This window comes from Desmodus rotundus, unplaced genomic scaffold (assembly GCF_022682495.2).
Source record: "Desmodus rotundus isolate HL8 unplaced genomic scaffold, HLdesRot8A.1 manual_scaffold_451, whole genome shotgun sequence".
Classification (NCBI taxonomy): Eukaryota; Metazoa; Chordata; class Mammalia; order Chiroptera; family Phyllostomidae; genus Desmodus; species Desmodus rotundus.
In genome coordinates, this window is record NW_026527535.1 from 8,722 (window position 1) to 29,863 (window position 21,142).

The 21,142-nt window shown below is 56.5% G+C and overlaps 1 protein-coding gene and 1 long non-coding RNA gene across 7 annotated transcripts; one reads left to right on the plus strand and one right to left on the minus strand.

Moving 5' to 3' along the window:
- The first annotated feature begins 1,720 nt into the window (after positions 1 to 1,720).
- On the plus strand, positions 1,721 to 5,821 carry LOC123479765 (uncharacterized). The gene is made up of 2 exons (XR_006655511.2): positions 1,721 to 2,132; positions 5,238 to 5,821. It is a non-coding gene; the product is annotated as an uncharacterized lncRNA (long non-coding RNA).
- A 4,232-nt stretch (positions 5,822 to 10,053) lies between these two features.
- LSM4 (LSM4 homolog, U6 small nuclear RNA and mRNA degradation associated) lies at positions 10,054 to 21,127 on the minus strand. Of its 6 annotated transcripts, XM_045195809.2 has the most exons (7): positions 20,994 to 21,086; positions 20,571 to 20,710; positions 17,637 to 17,800; positions 17,096 to 17,137; positions 15,367 to 15,465; positions 12,175 to 12,358; positions 10,054 to 10,683 (listed from the first exon to the last, which is right to left on the minus strand). In XM_045195809.2, exons 2-7 carry the CDS (start codon positions 20,647 to 20,649, stop codon positions 10,592 to 10,594), a joined length of 660 nt encoding a protein of 219 aa, XP_045051744.1. In that variant the 5' UTR covers positions 20,650 to 20,710; positions 20,994 to 21,086; the 3' UTR covers positions 10,054 to 10,591. The 6 variants fall into 6 exon arrangements, with proteins under 6 accessions (XP_045051744.1, XP_045051746.1, XP_024416719.1 ...); XM_045195811.3 differs by lacking the exon at positions 17,637 to 17,800 and having other exon boundaries at positions 20,635 to 20,710; positions 20,994 to 21,080; XM_024560951.3 differs by lacking the exons at positions 17,637 to 17,800; positions 20,571 to 20,710 and having other exon boundaries at positions 20,994 to 21,127.
- Positions 21,128 to 21,142: the final 15 nt, after the last annotated feature.

The window sequence follows — 21,142 nt, forward strand, 5'->3', positions numbered from 1 at the left end:
GAGTGAGCCCAGCCCGGAGGACTCCTGCAAGGAGAAAACACCTCCCCCTCAGGACAGGTGAGACCCCTGTGCTCACCCAGTGTACGTTTAATGTGTACCTGCTGTATACCCAGGCCCAGATGAGGCCCTGTCACAGGTTAATGTTGGAGCCAGGGGGTGGTTTGGGAGTCAGAGGGTGGTGAATTTGATCTCACCAGACCAACTTCAGAAACTGCTTTGTTTGTTTTCCTTTGGGCCAACCAACCTCAAGCATCAACATTTGTCCATTCCACCACCCTCTGTTGAGCACCTACTGTGTGCCCCCCCTGTGTGCTGAATGAGGGTTTTTCAGCCCTCCCTCATCACCTCTTGAACTGATAGTCGCATAGGAGACAGGAAACAACACAAGAAGCACGTTAGCACCATCACTGTTGTTCCCTTAGTTCGACCCTCTTCTGTTTTTACTTCAGTAAGTATATTTCAAAAGGGAAACTTCGTGTCACTACCAAGAAGGGAAAGCCAGTTTCTCTTGCCATAAATAGAAGGAAACCCAAAAAACGATGAAATGAGAGCAAAATGCAGGCATCCCCCCCACCCCCTTGCAAGGGACACTCTGGGCCAGGCCTGGATCAGGAATGTCCAAATGGCCAGAGAGCAGTAAAGGCAGGGAGCCCCCAGCCAAGCCAAATGACTCCAGAAGGGACCACAGGGACCCACTCGTTTCTGTCCCAGAGGGCCCAAGCACACAGTTGACGCTGAGTGTGCCCAGCCTCAGCTCAGTGATGAACACCTACTACTTCGTTGTTGTTGCTTTCAGAGAGAGAGAGAGAAACATTGATTTTGTTGCTCCACCTATCCAGGCATTCATTGGTTGCTTTTTGGATGTGTCCCGACCAGGGATGGAACCTGCAACCTTGGCGTATCAGGATTTTGCTATAACCAACTGCACAAACCAGCCAGGGTGAGCACCTACAGTTTTTGAGGTTTGCTTGCATCAGCCAGTACCCTCCCAAGGACCACTGGGGTGCTGACCTACTTCAGGGACAGATGGAGGCAGTTTGGCAGGCAGCAGCCCTTTGGGGGTGGCACCCCATGGAGCTGCTGTGGGGAGGCTTCAGGTTGGTTCAGTTAAGTGGAAGCTCCCACTTCCTCCTCAAAACCTTGGGGCTGTCTCCACCCACAGTTCTGTGGGTCCCCGCCGTCCTTCTCTAAAGAGCTGTGGACTCCATGTCCTCCCCTGGTTGCCTGGGAATTGGGGAGGGGGTTGTGTGAATCAATTAATACAAGAATAAATAATTAAATGAATGAATGGATAGAGTGATGGATGAAGTAGTGAAGTAATGAATGAATGGATGGGGCAATTAATGGGCGGCTGCATTCATGCAAAGATCGCATGCCCACTGTAGACATTCTTCTTTAAAATCCCGCAGCAGCCCCTCAAGGAGGGACACCTGTCCCTTTTTCAGATGGACACACAGAGGTTCTGAGCAAAGCTTGGCTCCAATCTTTGGAGAGCAGATTGGAATCCAGGTGCATCTCTGCAGGAGGATGGGAGGCCGGGAATCCTGGGGCCTGTCTTGTACAATAGGGACCTGCAGCTAGACCCCGGGCCTCCGGGCCAGGCCTTCTGGAAAGGCCCCGCGTCCAGTGGAGTACATTGAATGGGGGGCGCGATAACAGCGGAGGGAGCAGGGAAGAGGCGGGGTAGGGTGGTATGGAGGCAGAGTCCTCCTTCATCAACAAGGGGCTCCAGAGAAGGAGGTTGGCCCCGCCCCCACCCCACCCCCAGGACGGGAGGCACTTAAACGCCAGCACTGTCCCTTTCCGGCGTGAGGGCAGACAGACCCTTCTCCGAGCAGAGACTACCCCCACGCTGTCCCCCTCCCCTAAGGTCCCGCCGCAGCCTCTCTGGGGAGGAAGTGGTGAAGATGCGGGGGAAGGCGCCCCATTCTCACTTCCCCTGGGGCAGGGCGGGGCCTGAGGGTCACCTCCCCTGCTGCGAGAATGGGGGGGCCCCTCTAGGGGTGGGAGCCCGGAAGCCGCAGGAACTGGGGTCTCGGCCAGGGCTTCGAGACCTCCCTTAGTTCTCTGGGCTTCCCTGGTTCTCGTCTGGAAAATGGAGGGAAGAAACTCGACCTTGAAACAATTGCGGGGTAAGAGGACCCCGCCCTGGGCCCAAGGAGCTCCCCCGGGGCGGGGAGACCCAGCTGGACACAGACACGCCCAGCCCTGGAGGGGTCTGGGCCTGGCGGCAGGAGGGATGTCGCAGTAAATAGGACTCGGATGGGGCGGGAGACTCACTCCAGGCCAAAAGAACTGCCAAAGCAAAAGCCTGGAGGCTGAACGGGACCACCCGTATGGCCTGGCCTGGCCTGGCCTGGGACGGTCCTTTGTCGGTACCTCCAGCCTGGCCCGCCTTTGGCTGGGGTTGAAGGGGAGAGATCTCGGGGGTCTAGGCGGGGCACGCGGAAGAGTTAACTCCGCACGGCAGCGGGGGTGGGTGGCGAAGGGGGGTGGATGGCGTTAGCGCTGACGTCAGGACGAGGCGGGGCCGCGGGGGAGGTCGTGGGTGTGCTGATGAGCAGCGTCAACTTTCCAATTTCCCGACTCTGTGCCCACAGAGGGGGAAACTGAGGCACGGGGAGGGGTGTGGCATAGCTGGGAGTGAAGCTGAACCACCCACCACCCCCAGACCCAACTCCTCCTCCAGCTCTCCCACGTTCCCCTCCGCTGTCCCCTGCTCTCGCCCATGCCCACACTGAGATGGGCCCCCAAATCGCCTAGAACCAACTGGTTTTACTGTCCTGTTTTCTAGCGTGCAAACAAAACCGCTCAAATAAGCTGGGTGGCTCAAGCTGTGGCCCGGTTAGTTGCCACTTCTACGTGGGCCTCAGTTTCCTCAACCGGACGATGGGGAAAGAGCTGACATTTTTTGCGGGTGCACGACCCAGCTTTTGCTAGTGCGGGGAGCAGGGTGAGGACAGAGCCAGGAGCCCAGACGTCTGAGTCGGGGACCCTGCGATGCGACATTCAAATTCCCGGCTGGCCCCGGCTCCCCTCCTCCCTCCACCTCTCCTTCCTCCGCCCCCTTATCCCTCCCCTCCACTTCTCCCCCCTGCTCCCCCATCTCCTCCCTTCCCCCTCTTGCTCAGCTTGGCAGCCCCGCAGGGCCGCTAATTAAATGCAGGGCTGGGGGAAGGGGACGGCACACGGTTAACCCCTTCCCTGCCAGTCCCTGGAAGCGTGCGCAGGGCTGGGAAGGGGACTGCCTCCGCCCAGGAACTGAGGTCCTAGGACAAGCCCATTTGATGAATGGGCAGACCGAGGCCAAAGGGCCGGTTCCAAGGTTCTGGGCTAGGCTGGATTAATCAGGGCCTCCTGATAGAGGGAGCATGGAGCATAGATCTAGTGGGAAAGAAAGCGGAGATAGTGACTGAAATAAACAAAGAGCAAAAGATAGAGATGGAGTGAGAGGAATAGCAGGAAAGGGAGGGAAGAAAATTTAGTGGAGCCAGAGGAAGAAGGCCAGAGAGCCACACAGCAGAGGGAGGAGGAGAGACAGCTGGGAAAGGCTGGAGACTGGAAGAGATGCCTGTTGATCAATCATGATTTAAACTGGCTCCATGGTTCTTGGCTTGGGACTGGAATGAACCATCCTCAGGGTTGGCATAAAGAGAAGATGACCCTATAACTCTCTACAGTGAAGATGGAGTGACTGTCTCCCAGGGCAGCACAGTCGGGGCTGGTGGTGACACAGGCCAATCAGTAGTATGTGTGGTGAAGGTGGAAGTGGACTCACAGGCCACCCCAACCTGTTCTGGAGAGCCCAGGGTAGGGTCCCTGGCTTGGCTTGTCCACTGACCACTGAATTCTGCTCCAACTGAGCGCCAACCCATCCAGGGATCTGTGGGTCACCCCCAGGCCCCACCCTGTCCTGGCAGTTCTGCATCAGGTGGAAAAGACCCTGACACTGGCCTTCCACTGCCTGGTTTCCCCTTCACTGTGCATACTGGCTACTGCCATTCTCAAACTGGGTAAACTAAGGCCCTCATTCTTGAGTGGGAACAATTGGGAAAATAGATAATAATGTTAACAACAAGCAGTGACAAGAGCTAGGAAGAAATTACAGGGAGGGAGGGTAGAGGGGCTTCAGAGGGTCCATGCCACCTTCAGACAAAGGGGGTGCTGTGTGGGTGCCCCAGGGAAGGGTGTTCTTGAAAGCTGGAGTAGCACATGCAAAGGCCCTGAGGTAGGAATGCAGAGTACGTTGAGCATCCAGGAGAAGGCCTGGAGTGGGGAGAGAAGAGGGAAGATGGGAGAAGGTAAGAGTTGGGGCACCCAGGTCATCAGAAGCTGGGGCGGTGGCTAGTTGGAGTCCTTATCAGCCCAGGTGGAGCCCATGAGTACCTTCCCACCTCAGTCTTCCCACCAGTGCCCATGGTCCAGGGAGGCTCAGGGGCCATAGGGGCAGCCCTGGGTCACAGGGACCCATCTTCTTTCCTCTGAGTGCCACCCTGGCCTCCCCACACTGTGTGGCTCCCTGCTTCAGCCCATCTTCCTGTCACCCCGTAGCCCTGCCCATTCCTGCTGTCCACTGCCAGGTCTTGCCCATGACGTTTCCTCACCTGCAGTGCCCACTGCTTGAGACAGCCCCTTCCCCCTCCCAGGAGGAGCCTGGAGACCCTGCGGGGAACTGGTAGCTCAGGAAGCAGAGGGACTGAGGAATAGGAGAAGGTGGGCATCTTGGTCCCTGAGCACTGTCAGCAGCCTGGGTAAAAATAGCTGCCCCCTCACCCCTGTGCCCGGCAAGGCAATGACGTGGCAATGACACGACAGTGGCTACAATGATGGGGAATGTGCCTGAAGGAGCATCTGGTAGGATCCACGTTACCATGGTGATGCTGACTCAAGCAGAGGCAGATAGCATCATCTGGTACCTGCTGAAAGGTGTGAGACGCTGAGGCCCCATCTCTCCATCCTGCTCCCAGTCTCTGGCCCTTATTCCTTCATCTTTTTCTGTCTGTGTCTCTCCATCTGAGTACAGCCCAGGCCCTTCCCCATGCATCCCAGAGCCTACAGCTACTGTCCACCCCCATCCGCCCCCCTCTTGTTCTCCAACCTCACCAGCCCATTCCCACCTCAGGGCCTTTGTACATGCGGGTCTCTGGCCTGGAAGACCCTGAGGGTCTTCACCTGGCATTTATCTTGGTTAATTCTTGGCTTCCTTACTACCTACCTATTTCTACCCCCATCTCCAGAGTATAAAGACCTACAGCCTGCGGTCCCCTGGAAGTCTGCCTGCCTGTCTCTGCCTGCCTTTTCCCCACTGGGAAGTCGGTATGGTGGTCACAGTATGACGTCATGTAGATCAAGCACTACAGCTGTGCCGAGCAGACAGGAAACGCTCTACAAGCACTTCCTTAGAAACAGTCCAAATCCCATGAGGTGGAGAAGGACGAACACAGTGTGGTCCGTCCACACAGTGGAATATTATCCAGACATGAAAGGAGCGAAGCACAGACACGCTGTAATGAGGACAAACCTCAAAAATGACGCTGAGCGGGAGAAGCCAGACACGGAAGGCTCCACGTCGCGTGATTCCATCTACACGAAACGACCAGAGCAGGCAAACCACACTCGTGGTTTCTAGGGTCTTGCAGAGGTGAGGATGGGTAAGAGGTTTCTTTATGGGGTGAAGAAAACACTCTGGAACTAGACGGAGGCACGATACTGTGAAAGGTGCTAAATGCCACCAATTGTTCATTTTCAAATGGTTAATTTTGCACTAGTGAACCTTACCTTCATAAAAATAGTAAAAAGGACATTGGGTTAAAGTAGGAAATCTGAGTAACGTGTGGACTTTAGTCAACAGTGGCCAGCTTGCTGCATCTCCAAGAGGCCCAGCAAACAACTGTGCTGGGGCCTCTGTCTCTGCTGTGTCTTTAGCTGGAGACTTGAGGAGACTGAGAAGCTGGGTCAGACCCTCGTGGGCCAGCTCCGTTTGCTCCCCTCACCTTCCTCTGGCCGCCTCAAAGGTCACGGTGCCTGCTGGTTAGGAAAGAGTGTGACCAGGAGGCTGAGTGGCTGGGACGATGGCAAGGACATTCAGGTGCCATGGAGGGGAAGGTCTGACCCCCAGGGGAGGGAGAAGGACCTACAACTCACATGGGGCTCCAGGGCAAGTCCGGGAGGGGAGGCCATGGTGTTCAGTCCAGCTGCGGGCTCTGCTGGGGTGTCTGCTTCCTGCAGACACGGGGACACAAACAGCAAGAATCATTTTCTCATTTTGAAGGAAAACTGAGTTAGATCTCCCTGGACAGTGTTGCTGTGCCCAGGGCTCCCTGTCCAGGAACAGACTTCTAGGGGTTTCAGAAAAGGCCTCCCTTCCAGAATGTTCTGGAGAAGCTAAGTTTCCATGGTGCCAAGGGAGGCAGGCCATAGTCCACACGCACTTGCACTTAGCGACACTCTCCAGCCCTGGTCGCCAGGGATGTTTAACAGGCTGGAGGGACGCTACATGGAGGCACAGGCCTGGGGTGCTCATGGGTGGTTTTCAAAGGAACGGAGAAGGGAGTGATGGGGGCTGGGGGGGAAGACACTTGAGGACCCAGAGAGGCAGAGTATTTTTAGGTGCTGAATGCAGCCCTGAAATATTTCCACGGCCACTCCCGAGAGTGAGCTCGGTGACTATTTCAGTGCCTGGTTCCAACGGAGGCGGGGCAAGGATGAGTCACCTCTGGGTGGCTGGGCTAAGACTGGGAGGGAGCTTTTAGGGTAGGACCGGGGGCCTGCGAGGTGACTGCTCACCAGGCCAGGCGTCTGGTGCCAGCTTCTGGGGCAGAGAGGACGGTGGCCTGGTGGCTGCCCACAAAATGGCACCACGGCTTGGGGCCCACCGGGACAATGAGCCAATCATGCTGACCTCGAGGCTTAGATGGAGAGGGACCTGGGTGAGGCTTCAGACATTCTGCAGGTGCTCACTGAAGCACTAGTGAGGTGGTTTCAAGCATCCATCCTTCTGTAATCCTCTTAACCCCCTGGAGGTGGAGTCCAGTTACCAGGGAGGAAACTGAGGCACAGCTGGGTCCAACCTCGGCCCCTTGTGTGCCTCAAACTCTGTCCCTCAGCTGAAGCTACTGTGAGGGGAGTGAATTTTTAAACAGGAGCCGGCCTTGCCTGCCCAAACTGACTCCGCACTCCTGTGTGCTGGCTGGAGACAGTAGACCCTCCAAGTTCAAGAAGACAACAGAGGGAGGAGCTCTGAGGTGGCTCTGGAGCTGTGGAACCTCAGGCAGGGCGCTCGCCTTCTCTGCCTGCGTGGGAGCAGGCCATAGGAGCTCAGGGGCTTTGCACTTGCTATTCCCGCCACCTGTTCCCTGCTCTCTTCCCCTGGCCAGTGTCATCTTGTCCTTCCAGGGCTAGTTTGATTGTGTCCTCTCATCCAGGCTTCCTCCTCCACGCTTGTGGAAAGATCCTACCTCGGTGTCCCGGGCTTCCTGCGAGCAGGGAGCCCATCTGCCTGGGTCCTCACAGCACCTTGCCCTTCTTCCACCTCACGGCTTCCACTGTCAGCTGAGTCCTGAAACTACCTCTTCCTGGTCTCCTGACTTCCACCTTTGCCTCAGTGTGTTCTGGAACCCTCTGTGGCTTCCCGTCTCGCTCAGGGCCTGCCCCCACCCCACTTCCTGCCCCCTCACCAATCTGCAAAGGGCCTTGTGTGGCTGATCTCCCATCTGAACACTTCCCCAAGGTGTCTGGCTCCCTCACCTCCCTCAAATGTCACCCTCTCACCTTCTCTGACCGTCTCCCCCTTGGTTGTCACCCTTGCTTTCTTTGCCTCCAGAAGCACCTGGGACGGGGTTGTGGCCCATTCCTCTGTCCTAAGCCAGCCCTCTGCTTGTATTGTGGTGGGTGGCTTCTCCCACTAGGGTTGCCTGAGACAATGTCCATTAGGCCTTCTCCCGTACCCCAATGGCTATACTTAGCCATCTTGTCCACTGAGGGATGACAGAGGACACTGGGATGTGCACTGAGCCACTGGAGACACACAATGCCAACGCCAGGTTGTGCCCGGCCCTAAGGCCCAACTGGCGGGTGGGAAGAACGCCTGCCATCATACTGCCTGGGGGCAGTGGGCTCAGGGCAGGGCCGTGAGGAGGAATGACTTGGACAAGTGTGCAGGCAAGGGTGACAGAAAAGCAAGAGAGAACCTTGCAAATGGCTGGCTGCATCCCAGTCCCAGAAATGGGCTCTTGGCTCCAAGCTAAGTCACACCTGGGCGCAGGCTCCCTGATGGGGACCAGGAGTACACCCCAGGGGGAGGAGGTCACTGTCCCACTCTAGGGTCCTGCACTGTCAGCTGGAAGGCACAGACCCCACCGACAGACCAGCAGCAGCAGGACTGAGGCTCTATATACTTTCGGTTTCTTTTTGCTGAGGGGCTGAGGCTGGTTCTTGAAAACAACCAGGAAGAAGAAAGACTGAAACAGGGCTGTCCCAACGGCCAGCTGGAGACAGGGCCCGCAGGGAGCCCAGGCACTCAAGCAGCAGGGCCAGGGCAGCAGCTCAGGTGCGGGGTGAGGGGCAGACAGCTAGCCAGGCTGCCTTTCAGAAAGGTCAGGGCCAGGTGGGTGCAGCAGGATCACACAGGCTTGGGGTGGCCGGGGCTGGGTACAGTGAGTGACCAGAGGAGGGCTCCTGTCCCTGGACTTCAGGAGGCTGGTGGCCTCTGGGAGCTCTTGGTCCAGATGGCAGTCAAACTGTCAGGAGCAGCGAGCAGGCCTCTGAAGGACTTCCCATCGCAGTCCATGGGGTGCCTGGTCCCAGAGCCCCCATTTCATCAAAGCTCCAGCAGACCAGGAGCCCAAAGGTCTTGATGGGTCCCTGCATCCAAGGCAATGGGCGGGGGGCAGGACTGGGAACAGGGCTCCTCCTTCCCCACCAGGCCTTCGCTTCTTGCCCCTTCAGCCCTGTCAGCAGCCCTGACCCCTGGCCCATGTTGCCAAGGCCTCCACAGCCTCTGGCGAGAGAGATGGGTCCTGGGGGCCTTGGCTTGCAGAGCCCCCACCCTATCCCAACCCAGGCCAAAGTGCTGCTTTGTTAGTAGACAAGGATTCAGGGTTAGGGTTAGCCGTGAGTCCCCCACGGGGTGGGACCAGGAAGAAGCAATGGTGGAGGTAAGGAGGCTGGCAAGGGGAGGCAGGCCACGTTCTTGAACCTAAAATGTGGAGATCCCCCAGACTGGGGAGACCCGTCTACACTTTACAGATCCCCCAGCAGAGTTTCCAGGGCAACAGCGCCTTTTATTCTACTCACCTCTCAAAACTGGTCTCACCTGGTGACAGGTGGCTGGGACTCATCTCCCAGCACCAGCTGTGCCTGCACTTACAAAAGGGAAACCTGTCCGCAGACCATGACACTGGCAGCTCTGCCAGTGTGGTTCGCGGCTCAGGTGATGTGGGCGGTGGCGCCTGGAGAGCGAAGAGGCCCAGGGAAATCTGCACTTCCCTCCAGGCGTCGCCTATCTTGGTGAGCTCTGATGTTGGTGCTTGCAAAACAGGGTGGGCTGTTGGTGGCAAGGCTGGGCTTTGTGGGTGTCTACTGGCTCCCACCCCCACCTCTCACAGCATCAACTCTTTACACAAAGAGGGAAGGGGGTTAAGGCAAATCTGGGGCAACCCCTGCCCCAATGCCAGTCTTCTACCTTGCCTTTCATAAAACCTTGAGGGGCAGGCTAAGTGTCCTGTTGCAACACCTACCCTGGCTGCTGTGGCTCAGTGGGTTGAGCGCTGCCCTGCAAACCGAAAGGTGGCCAGTTTGGTTCTGGGCCAGGTCCCCAGCTGCGGGTATTTGAGAGGCAACTGATTGATGTTTCTCTCCCTTTCTTTCTCCACCCCCTCCCCTCTCTCTAAAAGTAAATAAATAAAATTTAAAAAGAAAAAACAAAACGAAACCTACTCCCCGCAAGACGGGCCACAGCGCTCAGAAGGAGACCCCCCCCAGGGCTGTGATTTCCTGAGGTTGCCAAATGCTGTGAGCTCCCAGTGGCTCAAAAGGAATTTCGGGTGTGCAGTATGCAGTTGTTTTGTCTTTATTTTTGTAACACAAAGAGGGGGAGAGGAGGCAAAGGGGCAGGGCCCAACCACATCCCCACAACAGCTTCTGAGGCACATGTCTGTCCAGATTTGTTCTGAAACAACAAGTTCAGGTCTGTGTTTCAGCAAAACTCGTGGATGGTCAATCTCTGTGCAAAGAACTTAAAAGGAAAACCTCCCATCTATGCCACACAGGGCTCCAACAAGAGATACAAGACAATACTTTGGAAAACGGCCCCTTTAACACACACGGCAAGGGCTCTAAAGATGCATCAACACAGAGAACCTTCCAGGAATCAAGTTGGCCGCAGCTTCACAAAATCAAAAACACCAAATAACATTTCTAACTGTTGAAATGCTGGGTTAAAAAAAGGACTTTACATAAAGAAGAGGATAACAAAACGCACAGGTGGGGGTCCCCCCACACCTGCCTCATTTCTGTTCCGAACAGACTGGTGGGCTGGAGCACACGTGCAGCTCGGAGTAGGGGTGCTCAAGTCTCTGGGGACGCAGGCCGCTCACTGTTTGCCCGTCTGCCTGCCTGGCTTCTTTTCTGGCTGACCTCTGCCGGTGCCTGGGATCCCACCTCGGCCCCGGCCGCCAAACACACCTGCAGAACAGAAGTGGAGGCTGCAGGGGAGCCTGGTTCCAGGGCCTTCTAACCCCTCTGGGCCTCAGTGGCCCTCTATAAAGTGGGGAGGGCAGGCTGAAAACAGGTGGAGTATCTGACCAGGGCCAGGCATGGGTGGTGCCTGAGAATGTTCTCAGTGTGACAAAGGAGGACACCAGGCCCCTAGGGTACAAGGGGTGTAAGGGTCCACAAGTTATCCTGGGTCCACAGGATAACTTGGGTCCACAGGTGGGCCACAAGTTATCCTGGGCATTGGGTCAGGCTTCCTGGGAGAGGGCCCAGGGCTGAGGTAGGGGGTGATCATTGGAAGAACAAAGCCAGAAGGGCTTCCAGGAGGGGTAAGAGCCAGGACAGGGGCAGGACTCTGGCAGAGTGGGCCAGGCACCCCCAACTCTGAGGCTGAAGTCTGCTCTGGGGACCCAGGACCTCCCTCATGGTAATACTGCCCTGTGGGTACAGAGACCCGTGCAGGCAGGGGCTGCCCCACCTCACCTCTCATGGACCAAGACCAGCTTTGCCAAGCGGGCTCCACCTGCCACTGAGGTCCCTGGGGCCTCTCTCCAGAGTAGGCAGAGAGGCCCCTCCCCCCACCTCCCTGCGGCTCAGCCAGCAGTGGTGCCCGCCAGTACCCAGGGCCTAGCCTTGGGTACAAGACAGGCCCTGAGACCCTGGGGCCCCACTAACAGTCCCTGTCAACCCTCCCTGTCTAGAGTGCCCTCCCACCCTCTTCACCATGGCTCACTCCTGTCACCTGGGCCTGGCTCAAGCTGGCTCCAGGCCTAGCATGCGGGAGGTCCCCACTGTCGGAAGAGACAGAGTCAGGCCACTCCAACAATAGGAGCCTGACCGGGAGGTGGGGTTTACAGATGGCCTCTGGGCCCAGGGTCCAGCTGACTATACAACAAATTTAATCTTACTCCAGAGTTGGCATCTCAGGGCAGTGAGGGGGAGTCTGTCAAAAAGGTGTGGCCGTGGCTTTGCATCAAGGAGTCAGGGCAGAGAAGGGTCCTGTGCCAGCCCCTGAGCTTGAGGGGTCCTCGCCTGCAGCTTGATGAGGTGGACACTGCTGGACCCTCTCTAAAGAGGGGAAACTGAGGCTTAGGAAGGTGCATGCCATGCCCAGACATAGACAAGTATGGAGACAAGGGCTCAAGGCCCAGGTCTGTGTGGGTACCAGGTCAATCTCCTGGGCTGGACCTAAAGCTGAGGGCACCAAGGACTCAGCTGGGACCCTGGGCTGGGGCAGGGGCAGGTGGCAGTCAGCAGCAACAGCCACTCCCCAGAAGAATCCTGTGAGTCACAGCTCCCCAGCTCTGTCGGGGGTCAGGGCTAGGGCTCAGAGCCAGGCCTGCTGCTGCACCATGAGAGCACCAGCCAAGAATGTCAACACTGGGCCGAAAAGGACGCCACGTGCTGCTGCTGAGAGAGAGAGAGCGAGAGCGCGAGCGAGCGCGCGCATGCAGGGCCTACCTCGCCCGGCACCCCCCATGCCACGGCCTTTCTGCTGCTTCTGCTGCTGCAGGCCACCTCGACCACGACCTTTGGCCACCACCTCTTCCTTGACCATGTCAATGATCTCGTCCGGGATGCGCAGATACTTGATGGTGCTGCCGCGGATATAGCACTCCGGCATCCGCCAGAACTTGTCTCCGTCCTGCACGAGAGGGGGCGGCTATCTGCACCTGCCATCACCCCTGTAGGCTGCGAAGTTCACAGTCCCAGACATGACGTGGGACCCCTCCCGTGGGGTCAACAGACATTCAGCACCCTTGGCACATGAGGAAGAACCAGGGCTACATGGGAGACAGCCTCCACGGCCTCAGCTTGTCTTTCAGTATGGGATGGGATTTGTCACCTGCAGCTCAAGGCCCAGGGTGGGGGCTGCCCCATGCACCAGGTGCGGCCACAGCCCAGTTGCTGTCTGCTCCTGTCCCCCGCCTTCTAGAACCCACCTTCTGGAACCCACCTTCTAGAACCTTTTCTACATCCCTGACTCATTCATTCATCCAATTATCTCCCGGCAGGGTCTGAGTTTGGCATGGGACACAGGGCAGGAGGACAGAGACCTTGTGAGACAGGTGAAGAGGGCCAGGAGAGGGGTGGGAGGCAGGTCTGGCGCTCGCCAGGAGCAGCTCCCCAAGATGCTAGTTTTCAGGGGAGCTAACTGAGGCTGGAGAGACACGGGGGCTAGAAAAGACAAAACCCTGCGGTTCCTACTACGTGGACATCCCCCACCCCCTCCACCGCTCCGTGTCCCCTCCCCTGCCAGGCGACCAGCACAAGGCCTTCCCCTGAAGTCCCCTCCTGCTGCCCTTGGGCAGGAGCCCAGGGCTGCTTCTACCAGATTAGTTTCCCAGCCCCACCCCCATTGCTCGCAGCCAGAAGCCTGGGTAGCCTTCTCCTCCCCCCACACCCTTAGAAATCAGACCAAGACCTCGCCCTGCTTAGAACCCAATCAGAGCCCGGGCTGGTGTGGCTCAGTGGTTGGGCGTCCTCCCACAAACGGAAAGGTCTCCTGGTCTCCGGTTAAATTCCCAGGTCAGGGCCCTCGCCTGGGTTGCAGGCTGGGCCCCGGGTTGGGGGGTGTGCAAGGTGGGGGTCGTGCAAGAGGCAACAGATCGATGTCACTCTCACTTATCTCCCTCTCTTTCTCCCTCCCTCCCCCTCTCTCTACAAAATAAATAAAATCTTAAAAAAAAAAACCCAAAACATTTAGGGCCCCCTTGTCCCGAGGACCAGGTCCAAAGTCACTACGGCTCCCAGGGCCCAAGATCCAGCCCCACCCTGGCTGCCCTCTCTCGGCACATTCAACAGTTTCCAAATGGAACTTTCTGCAACACACAAAGAGGGCTTCTGGCCCCTAGCACTTTGCACACACCATTGTTGGTTGTCGCCTTTCCTTGTCCAGCTATCTCTAGTCTGTGACAACACTTGCCTCCCCGTCTCCAGTCTCCCTGAAATCCCCAGTCTTCCCCAGTCCTTGCCAGCAGCCTGGTCTGGCCCAGCAGAGGCACTTTGTGGGTGAGACAATGTTTGAGGGCTGACTCTTCCCAGGAATATTCACGAGCTCCCACCCCACAAAGGAACCCCACGAGGCCCCGCACATTCCTTTCCCAGAAAGAGTGGGCGAAGGGCCAAGTCTGTGCGGATGCAAAGTACAGCCAGGCAGAAACAGAAGGATTCCGTAGAAGCTCACGGCCAGGGCTGGGGCTGGCTGCTCCTTCATCAGCCCTCCCTCAGCCAAGGTCAGGCTGAGCCCAGTGCGCTCCCTGTAGGAGCCAGGGCTCATTCTGCTTTCCATGGCAGTACCTTAGTGCCTCCCAACCTGAGCTTCCCCTGGGTTCTTGGCCCCCGGGGTCTCTGGATTCTGCTACCCACCACCCAAGAGATTTCAATCTTCACCTCGGCCTTTCCTCCCAACCATCTGGACACAGATGGAAATGCCCAGGGGAGCCATGTTTCCAAGCTTAGTTGACACTGGAGACTGGACCAACCAAGCCCTGAACCTGGTAGTTGGTTCTAGGTCTCACAAGTGGACACAGACCTACTGGCCACGTGCAGAAGGACATATGCACATAAAGCTATGCCACGCAGCCCTGCTGCTAAGTCCATAATGAGCCGCCCAGACATCTGGCTAGAAATCCAGGAGGGAGCTTCTGGCAGGCTGGGGTGGCAGCTCCACAATGTACCATTACAAGGAGCAAGTCACGGAGCTGTGTAGGTGAGGGAAGGGGTCATGCCACCAGTCTGCCTGTTAGGGCGTGAATCATCCAAAAGGATGGACTAGGGGCAGGGGGTTGCCTTACCCTGTGTGTGGCAAACCCTAGGAGCATGCTGCCCATAGGCTCAAGAGAGCCCTGCCCTGGCTGGGGCCCTCAGCAGCTGCTTCCCCTGTAACCTGGGGGGCTGTGGCTGGCAGGGAGACTAAGCCTGGAGTCCATGCATATTACTGTGAGAGAGCCCTGCCTCCACCACCATCCTTGTCCTCACGACTCTGGGGCCATCCCAGCCTGGTGGCTTAGGTTCTGGCCCAGGTTTCAGGCACTTCCTGGTTTCAGGCCTGGGGGGGTAAACAAGCCTCCTGGTCCATGGGGCTACAGGGCCACCCTTGCCCTCTGGTGGCCCGGATACCCCACAACTATACCACTATGGCCTACAGCCTGGACCAATAGCGGCTATGGCAGACAGGAAGGGGGGGTCTGCCTGCCCCATAGGCCAGCCCCTACCGGTACAGCAGGGACTTATAGCCAGAAGCACCCTCACAGCCTGAGTCCTTCCAGGTCAGGGGTAGAAACAGGGAAAGGGGGGGGGGGGGGAACAGCTCAGTATTTGCTCAGGAAGCATCCCCACAGGTACAGTCCTCATAGGTTCAAAGTCCAGGCACTGGGGACTTGGAGCCCTGTCCCTTGGCACTACTCCACACCAGTCTAGTCCCGCAGGCCCCGCCCCTGGTTGGAAGACTTGTGGTAGGCTGAGTGAGCCCCCCATCTCCCAAAGGGTGTAGGAAAGGGCCTTCACCCCATCTGGAGGCCAGAATGCTGAGGCCCTGTAAGACTCCAGTTCAAGCACACACTCCTGGTCACACTGCCCCTACCCCCCATGCCCACCTGCCCCACCCAACGGTCCCCAGGTGTCGGGCCAGCTCCAGCTCAGGGCACTCACCCTGGACGTGCAGATCACCTCACGTAGGTTGATGTTCATCCAGTTGTCACAGCTTACAAGGTGCCCGTTGTACGTCTCGCCGTTTTTAAGCTCTACCAACTGGACAGAAACGGGCCCCAAGTCAGTCGCGGGCCCCAAGAGAGGTGCACCCCTGCCACTGAGAGAGAAGCCCTGCCCTTATCCAGACACGCCCTCAACTCCTCTCAGGACCCAGGGGCCACCGCACTCAGCGCCCAGGCCCTCCAGGAAGCCCATCTTACAGGGACACATTCCACTTTCTCTGTACACTTTGCTGGGTATTGTAGATTGTCTACGAGGAAACCTTTTTTTTTTTTTTTTTTTTTTTGGTGGGGGGAAAAATACCAAAACAAATAAACAATAGACTGTGATTTTAAAAAGGACCAACTCAGTTATACGGCCAAAAGAAACAAAGGCATTCATCCATGCAAAACACGCATATGGGAGCCCTGGCTAGGTTGTTTGGAGCTGGAGCTGGACACTAAAAAAGGCTGTGGGTTCGATTCCTGGTCAGGACAAATACCTAGGTTACAGATTCAATCCCTGGTCAGCGCATGTACAGGAAGCAACCAATCAATGGGTTTTTTTTTCCTCTCTCTCTGTCCCTTCCTCTCTCTCCAAATGCAATAAACATATCCTCAAGTGAGGATTTAAAAAAATGTATACACAAATGTTCACAGCAGCCAAATATTCAAATAGCCAAAAAGTAGAAACACCCCAAATGTCTATCAACTAGTGAACGTGATGAACACTTCGAGACCTATCCACACAATGGACTGCTACGCAGCCACGAAGAAGAGTGGGGCGCTGACACAGGATGAAACCTGGAAACACCGCGCCGAGAGATGACAGACACTCGGGCCGCAGGCTGTCTGACCCCGTTCATGTGAAGTGTCCAGATCAGGCAAGCCCGCAGAGACAGGGCACAGGCTGCTGGTTGCCAGGCCTGGGCCAGGGGGACGGGGAGTGACTGCTAGTGGGGATGGGGTCTCCTCTGGGGTGATGGAAATGTTCTGGAACTAGCCAGAGGTGACAGTTGTACAACATCGTGAATTGGCTAAAGGCCACGGCACTGTTCACTTTAAAAGGTTGAGTTGTATTTGAATTGTAGTGAATAAAGAGAAAGAAAACAGAATATATTGAAAAACAACAAAAATCATTAAAAAAATCACATTCATTTATATGCACACGTATTACAGAATTAGTTAAGTTGCTGGGAAGATGAATGCGGGGGCTTCACTCTCCTGTTTGACATTATTTTTAAAAGGTTTTATTTATTTATTTTTAGAACGAGAAGAAGAGAGGGAGAAAGAGAGGGAGAGAGAGAAACATGGACACTCGAGGGAAGCATCAGCTGGCCACCTCTCACGTGACCCCCAACTGGGGACCTGGCCCACAACCCAGGCATGTGCCTTGACCTTGACCAGGAATTGAACCAGTGACCTTTCAGTTCACAGGCCAGCACTCAATCCATTGAGCCACACCAGCCAGGGCGTGTTTGACATTTTTAATCAGCACATAATACTCCTGTAAGCAGCAGAAATGACTCCGGTCCTGATCCATGTGGGAGGGGAGAGAACAAGCTGCTGCTCTGTGGACAGGCAGGGAATCAGGTTTCGCTGGAGGCACCTCACTCTTCACCCAGTGTCCCCGTCCCTCTGCTGGGGCTGGTCCCCACTGAAACCCGTCGCCCCAGATGGCACCTACTCACCATGGGGTGATTCTGAGCCGTCTTCAGCAGTGACAATGGGAGCTGAAAGACAAACAAGGGCAAGAGATTTGTCTGTTTAGTTGGCACCTGGAGCCCCAGGCCTCTGGGCGGGGTCCCACAACAGCACCAGGGGTACAGGAGCGCACATGCCTATCCCCCTAAGAGGCACTCTCATTCTGCACAACCTCAGGACACATACCTGCCTCCCAGTTTAGGAAAGAACATCTCAAGCTCCACCTTTCCTCCCAGAGGCAGCTGCTACCTAGTCCCACTGCTGACCGTTTGGTATTTTTTAATAGCTGTACATATCCCTCACACGCACCACGCTTATCAACAGCATCACAGTGTACAGGTCCCTCTGCCGTTGCTATTTGCTCTACGATGTCTGAGATCCACCCACATGGGTACAGGCAACTCCAGGTCTTTATTTCCAGCATCTCAGAGTTATCACCACCCCTCTTTACAGATGGGCATACTAAGGCTTAAAGACTGAGCATGTTACCCAGCACTAGAGCCAGTAAGAGAAAGAACTTAGCTTGACCCTTCTGTCCGCAGCCAGAGGGGGCAGCCCCCACTGGACTAAGAGTGACTCGGCCAGGCACAATGGGGAGTCACCTTGATCTGAGGCCACATCTGAACTGAGTTTCCAAAGACAGGACTTCACCAGGTAAGAGGAAGAAGCATCCCAGAAAATCTTTGTGGTTACTGCAAGAGATGGCAGGTAAAGGATGGAATCTTTTAAAACTCACCCAGATAAGGTGGGCTTTAAGGATATCTACTTTTCCATCATTAGTGAATTCCTTTTTCATAATAAACATGGTATATTTTGGGGGGCGGATCAACTCTTCTCATTTTGGGAATCCAAATCAGGACCCTGTACACTGGAGCTGGCTCTGGCTCTCCAGAAGGCTGACTCAGGTGGCAGTGCTTGGTCCTCGGTCCAACGGCAGCCTATTTAGTGTGGCTACATGAAGGTTCTGGATAGAGGGCCCCACAGACAGGAAACTGCCTCGGGGAGGAACGAGGCCTCACCTTGTCCTGCCCTGGCCTCATACTACTGATCTGATATGGGCAGCTGTTCCTTCAGGCCGTGGAACTGGACGGCCTCTCCTGTGGAGTCCGGAAATGGCCCTCAGCCCCCAGAGGGTGGCTCCCATGGAAGGGCTTGGGTGGGGGGTACAAATCCCATATCCCACAGGCCTTCCCTGAGAAGTCACAGGGGGAGGTCCCCCAACAACAGGAAGCCAGGCCCAAGCCCACTTCCTGCACCGGCTTCCTGGACAGCCAAGATAAGGAGAAAGAACAGGCCACGTGGAGAAGGGGCAGCTGCTCCACAGAGGATGAGCAGGTTGGAGCCGGACGGAGCCAACCACAGCTCCTGCCCTCTCATTTGGGTGTGCCTGTGTGAACTGTAACCAGGCCTCGAAGGGGAAACAGGCAGCTCCACTCCACTCTAGGGGCCACAGGCCCAGATCGCCTTTTACTGTGCAGAAGCTGCAGGGCTTCCTGGGCAGCGGGAATCTGAGCCAAGGTGATGAAACACCTGGGTCCTCCTCCCAGATCATGGGAGGGGGACAGAGTCGGGCTAACCCTGGAATGTGAGAATGAAAATGGACTCAGTTGCTAAGACGTGGAGGGTCAGAGAAGGGAACTGCCCAGGGACACACAGCAAGGTCCTGGTAAAGCCAGTGAAAGCAGAAGCATCGGCTTGTCAGTAGGGGACCCACAGATGTCCTTTTATGACATACACAACCCCTATGCTGGTGACGGCCTCTCTTGGGTCACCACCTTGTCCCAGCTACTGACAGGACAGTTCCGGAGGACCCATAGCCTCCATGGGTGTTGCTGGCAGTGCCCTAACCACATAGCACCTGAGAGGACATGCGAAGCCCGGAATGGACCAGGACCTGCTCCCAGTTCTCCCCTGAATTCCCTATTCCCACTCCCCAGGCAGGCCACCAGGCCAGACCTGACAAGGCTCCAGCAAACCGGCCCCCTCCGCTCTTCACATACCACCCAGGTTCCTACTGCTCCACCTTTGTTCCTGTGGTTCCCTCTGCCTGGGGGGCCTTTCCGCAGGCTTACTGCTGCTCAAATGGCCCCTCCCTCCTCCAGGCCTTCATAATAACCCCATTTAGGAAACGAGGTTTCCACCTGGGCCACCCTCTGCTGTTTCCACCCTCTGCTGTTTCCATCACAGGACGTAGCCAGTCTCTAATTATCTTGTTTACTTGTCTCCCTGGCTAGACTTGAAACACCGCGCCTCCTGCTAGACTGGAAAACTCAGAAGGTGTGGACTTTGACCAGCTCCAAGCACGGCGCCAGGCACACGAGAGGGACTAGGTAAATATTTGTTGAACATATACAAGGGAAATAGGGAAATACACACACTGCCGAGGGAGGCACCTGGGGTAGGTGGGTTGCTCGCCCCACCCCACAAATAAGGAAACTGTCAAGGGAGAGGTGGCATCTGGACAGCCCTCCACTGCTGCACCAGCCAGGGACAGTGGCCACATCTTGCCATCTCCATCCTCATCGCCAAACTAAGCTGGAGAGAGAGAAAAGAACGAGAGGGTCCCGGAGAACTTTAAACTCCATGGGAAAGAGGAAGACGCATGGTGTCAAGGGCAACGGGAGAGGGCTGGACACCCAGTTCTGGTGGAGACTGGGCCATCTGAAACTGGGGAAGTTAGAAAAGCTGAAGGAAAGAGGCCTCCTTTCTCTGGGCTCTCACAATGTTTGGATTCCGGACCAATCCAGGACTAGACTCAATGGCTTCCTGAGGTTCCCAATTCAGGAAGCTGCCATGGACCACCCCGACCTGCACACCGAGCCCTGCACTTCCGGCCCACCACCACCCCAGGGAACTGAGCCTGTGTCATGCCTTGTCCACTCCTGGACACTCTTCTGGCTGAAACAGAGTGTGCCCTTTGCACAGGCACTGTTCTAGACTCGGGGAATATATCAGGATAAACACCAAGACCCTGACTCTGTGAAGCTTAACAAAGAGAGAGCCTTCTGGTCATGTCCTCAAGCCAACTCTGCCCTGCAGCAGAGAGGAACCCCGCCCCTTCTCCCAATTCCTGCGCTAGTCAGCAACACTTGTCCGAGCCTTCACTAACCCTGAGGAACATGCGCCAATGGTCTCAGAGACTCAGGTGTTGATTGGGCAAGCTCGCTCCCAGGAGGCCCATCCCTGAATTCCTCAGTGTGTGTGGGGGGTCTCCATTTCCCTGTCAGGATCTCAATTTTTCCCTTCTGTGAACTGAGTGGGCACAGTTAGTCCACTTCTGGTGCAACACCCCCCGCCCACCCCTACTGTGTGATCCAGGGAGAAGAAAACCCCTTTTCTGGGCCTGTTTTTCAGCCTGAAAACGAGAGGCACAGCAAGATAAGCTGCTGGTTTTCTAAGGGCCTCGCAAGCCCTGATATCCGCAGAACTGGTTTAATTTGAGAACTCAGACGGGCACCCTACTTCCCGGCACTCCAGCTTCGCAATACGAGGTCAGACTGGGTCGGATGCACTCGGGGATACCTCCCTGTGTCAAACTCATTCTGCTGCATCCACCGGGCCCTTCGGCGGGTCCCCTTCCTCTCCGGCCTCGGCTGCCCCATCTGAAAAATGGGAAGACCGCGGCTAGTTCACTATACTATAACTACACGTTCGTCCAACCGTCAATACCCGGAGACCGACGCGCTGGACACTCTAGGAGAGCCCTCGCCTTCTCCGGACTCAGTTTCCCCTCCTCGGGCCAAGGGGAAGGACTTAAAGGCCCAGATCACACACTCGCTCTGCAACGCCCCTGCCCCAACGCCAGCCCCAACGCCAGCCTCAAGGAGCCTTAGGGGGCCGCGTCCCCCGCATCTGGACGAGAGCTCGCCAGCGCCCTGCCCTCACCATGGTGTCGGCAGGGACCTGACCCGCCGGTCACTTCCGCCACCGCTGCCGCCGCTGCTCACGCTCCCACCGGTAGCCGCCCCGCCGCGCGCCACTAGGCTGAATGGAGTGGCAGCGACCTGAGCCAGTTGGCAGGGAGCTCTAGGGTA

Bases quoted from the DNA above. Each gene is read 5' to 3' on its own strand.
- LSM4 (XM_045195809.2), bottom strand. From the start codon at position 20,649: ATGAGTTTGACACAGGGAGGTATCCCCGAGTGCATCCGACCCAGTCTG. The intron at 17,138-17,636 runs GTCAAGCTAAGT...TTTGTCTTTCAG, and splicing joins CTCTGGCTGCGGACAGAAGG to CTCCCATTGTCACTGCTGAA. The intron at 10,684-12,174 runs GTAGGCCCTGCA...TCTGTTCTGCAG, and splicing joins CATGGGGGGTGCCGGGCGAG to GTGTGTTTGGCGGCCGGGGC.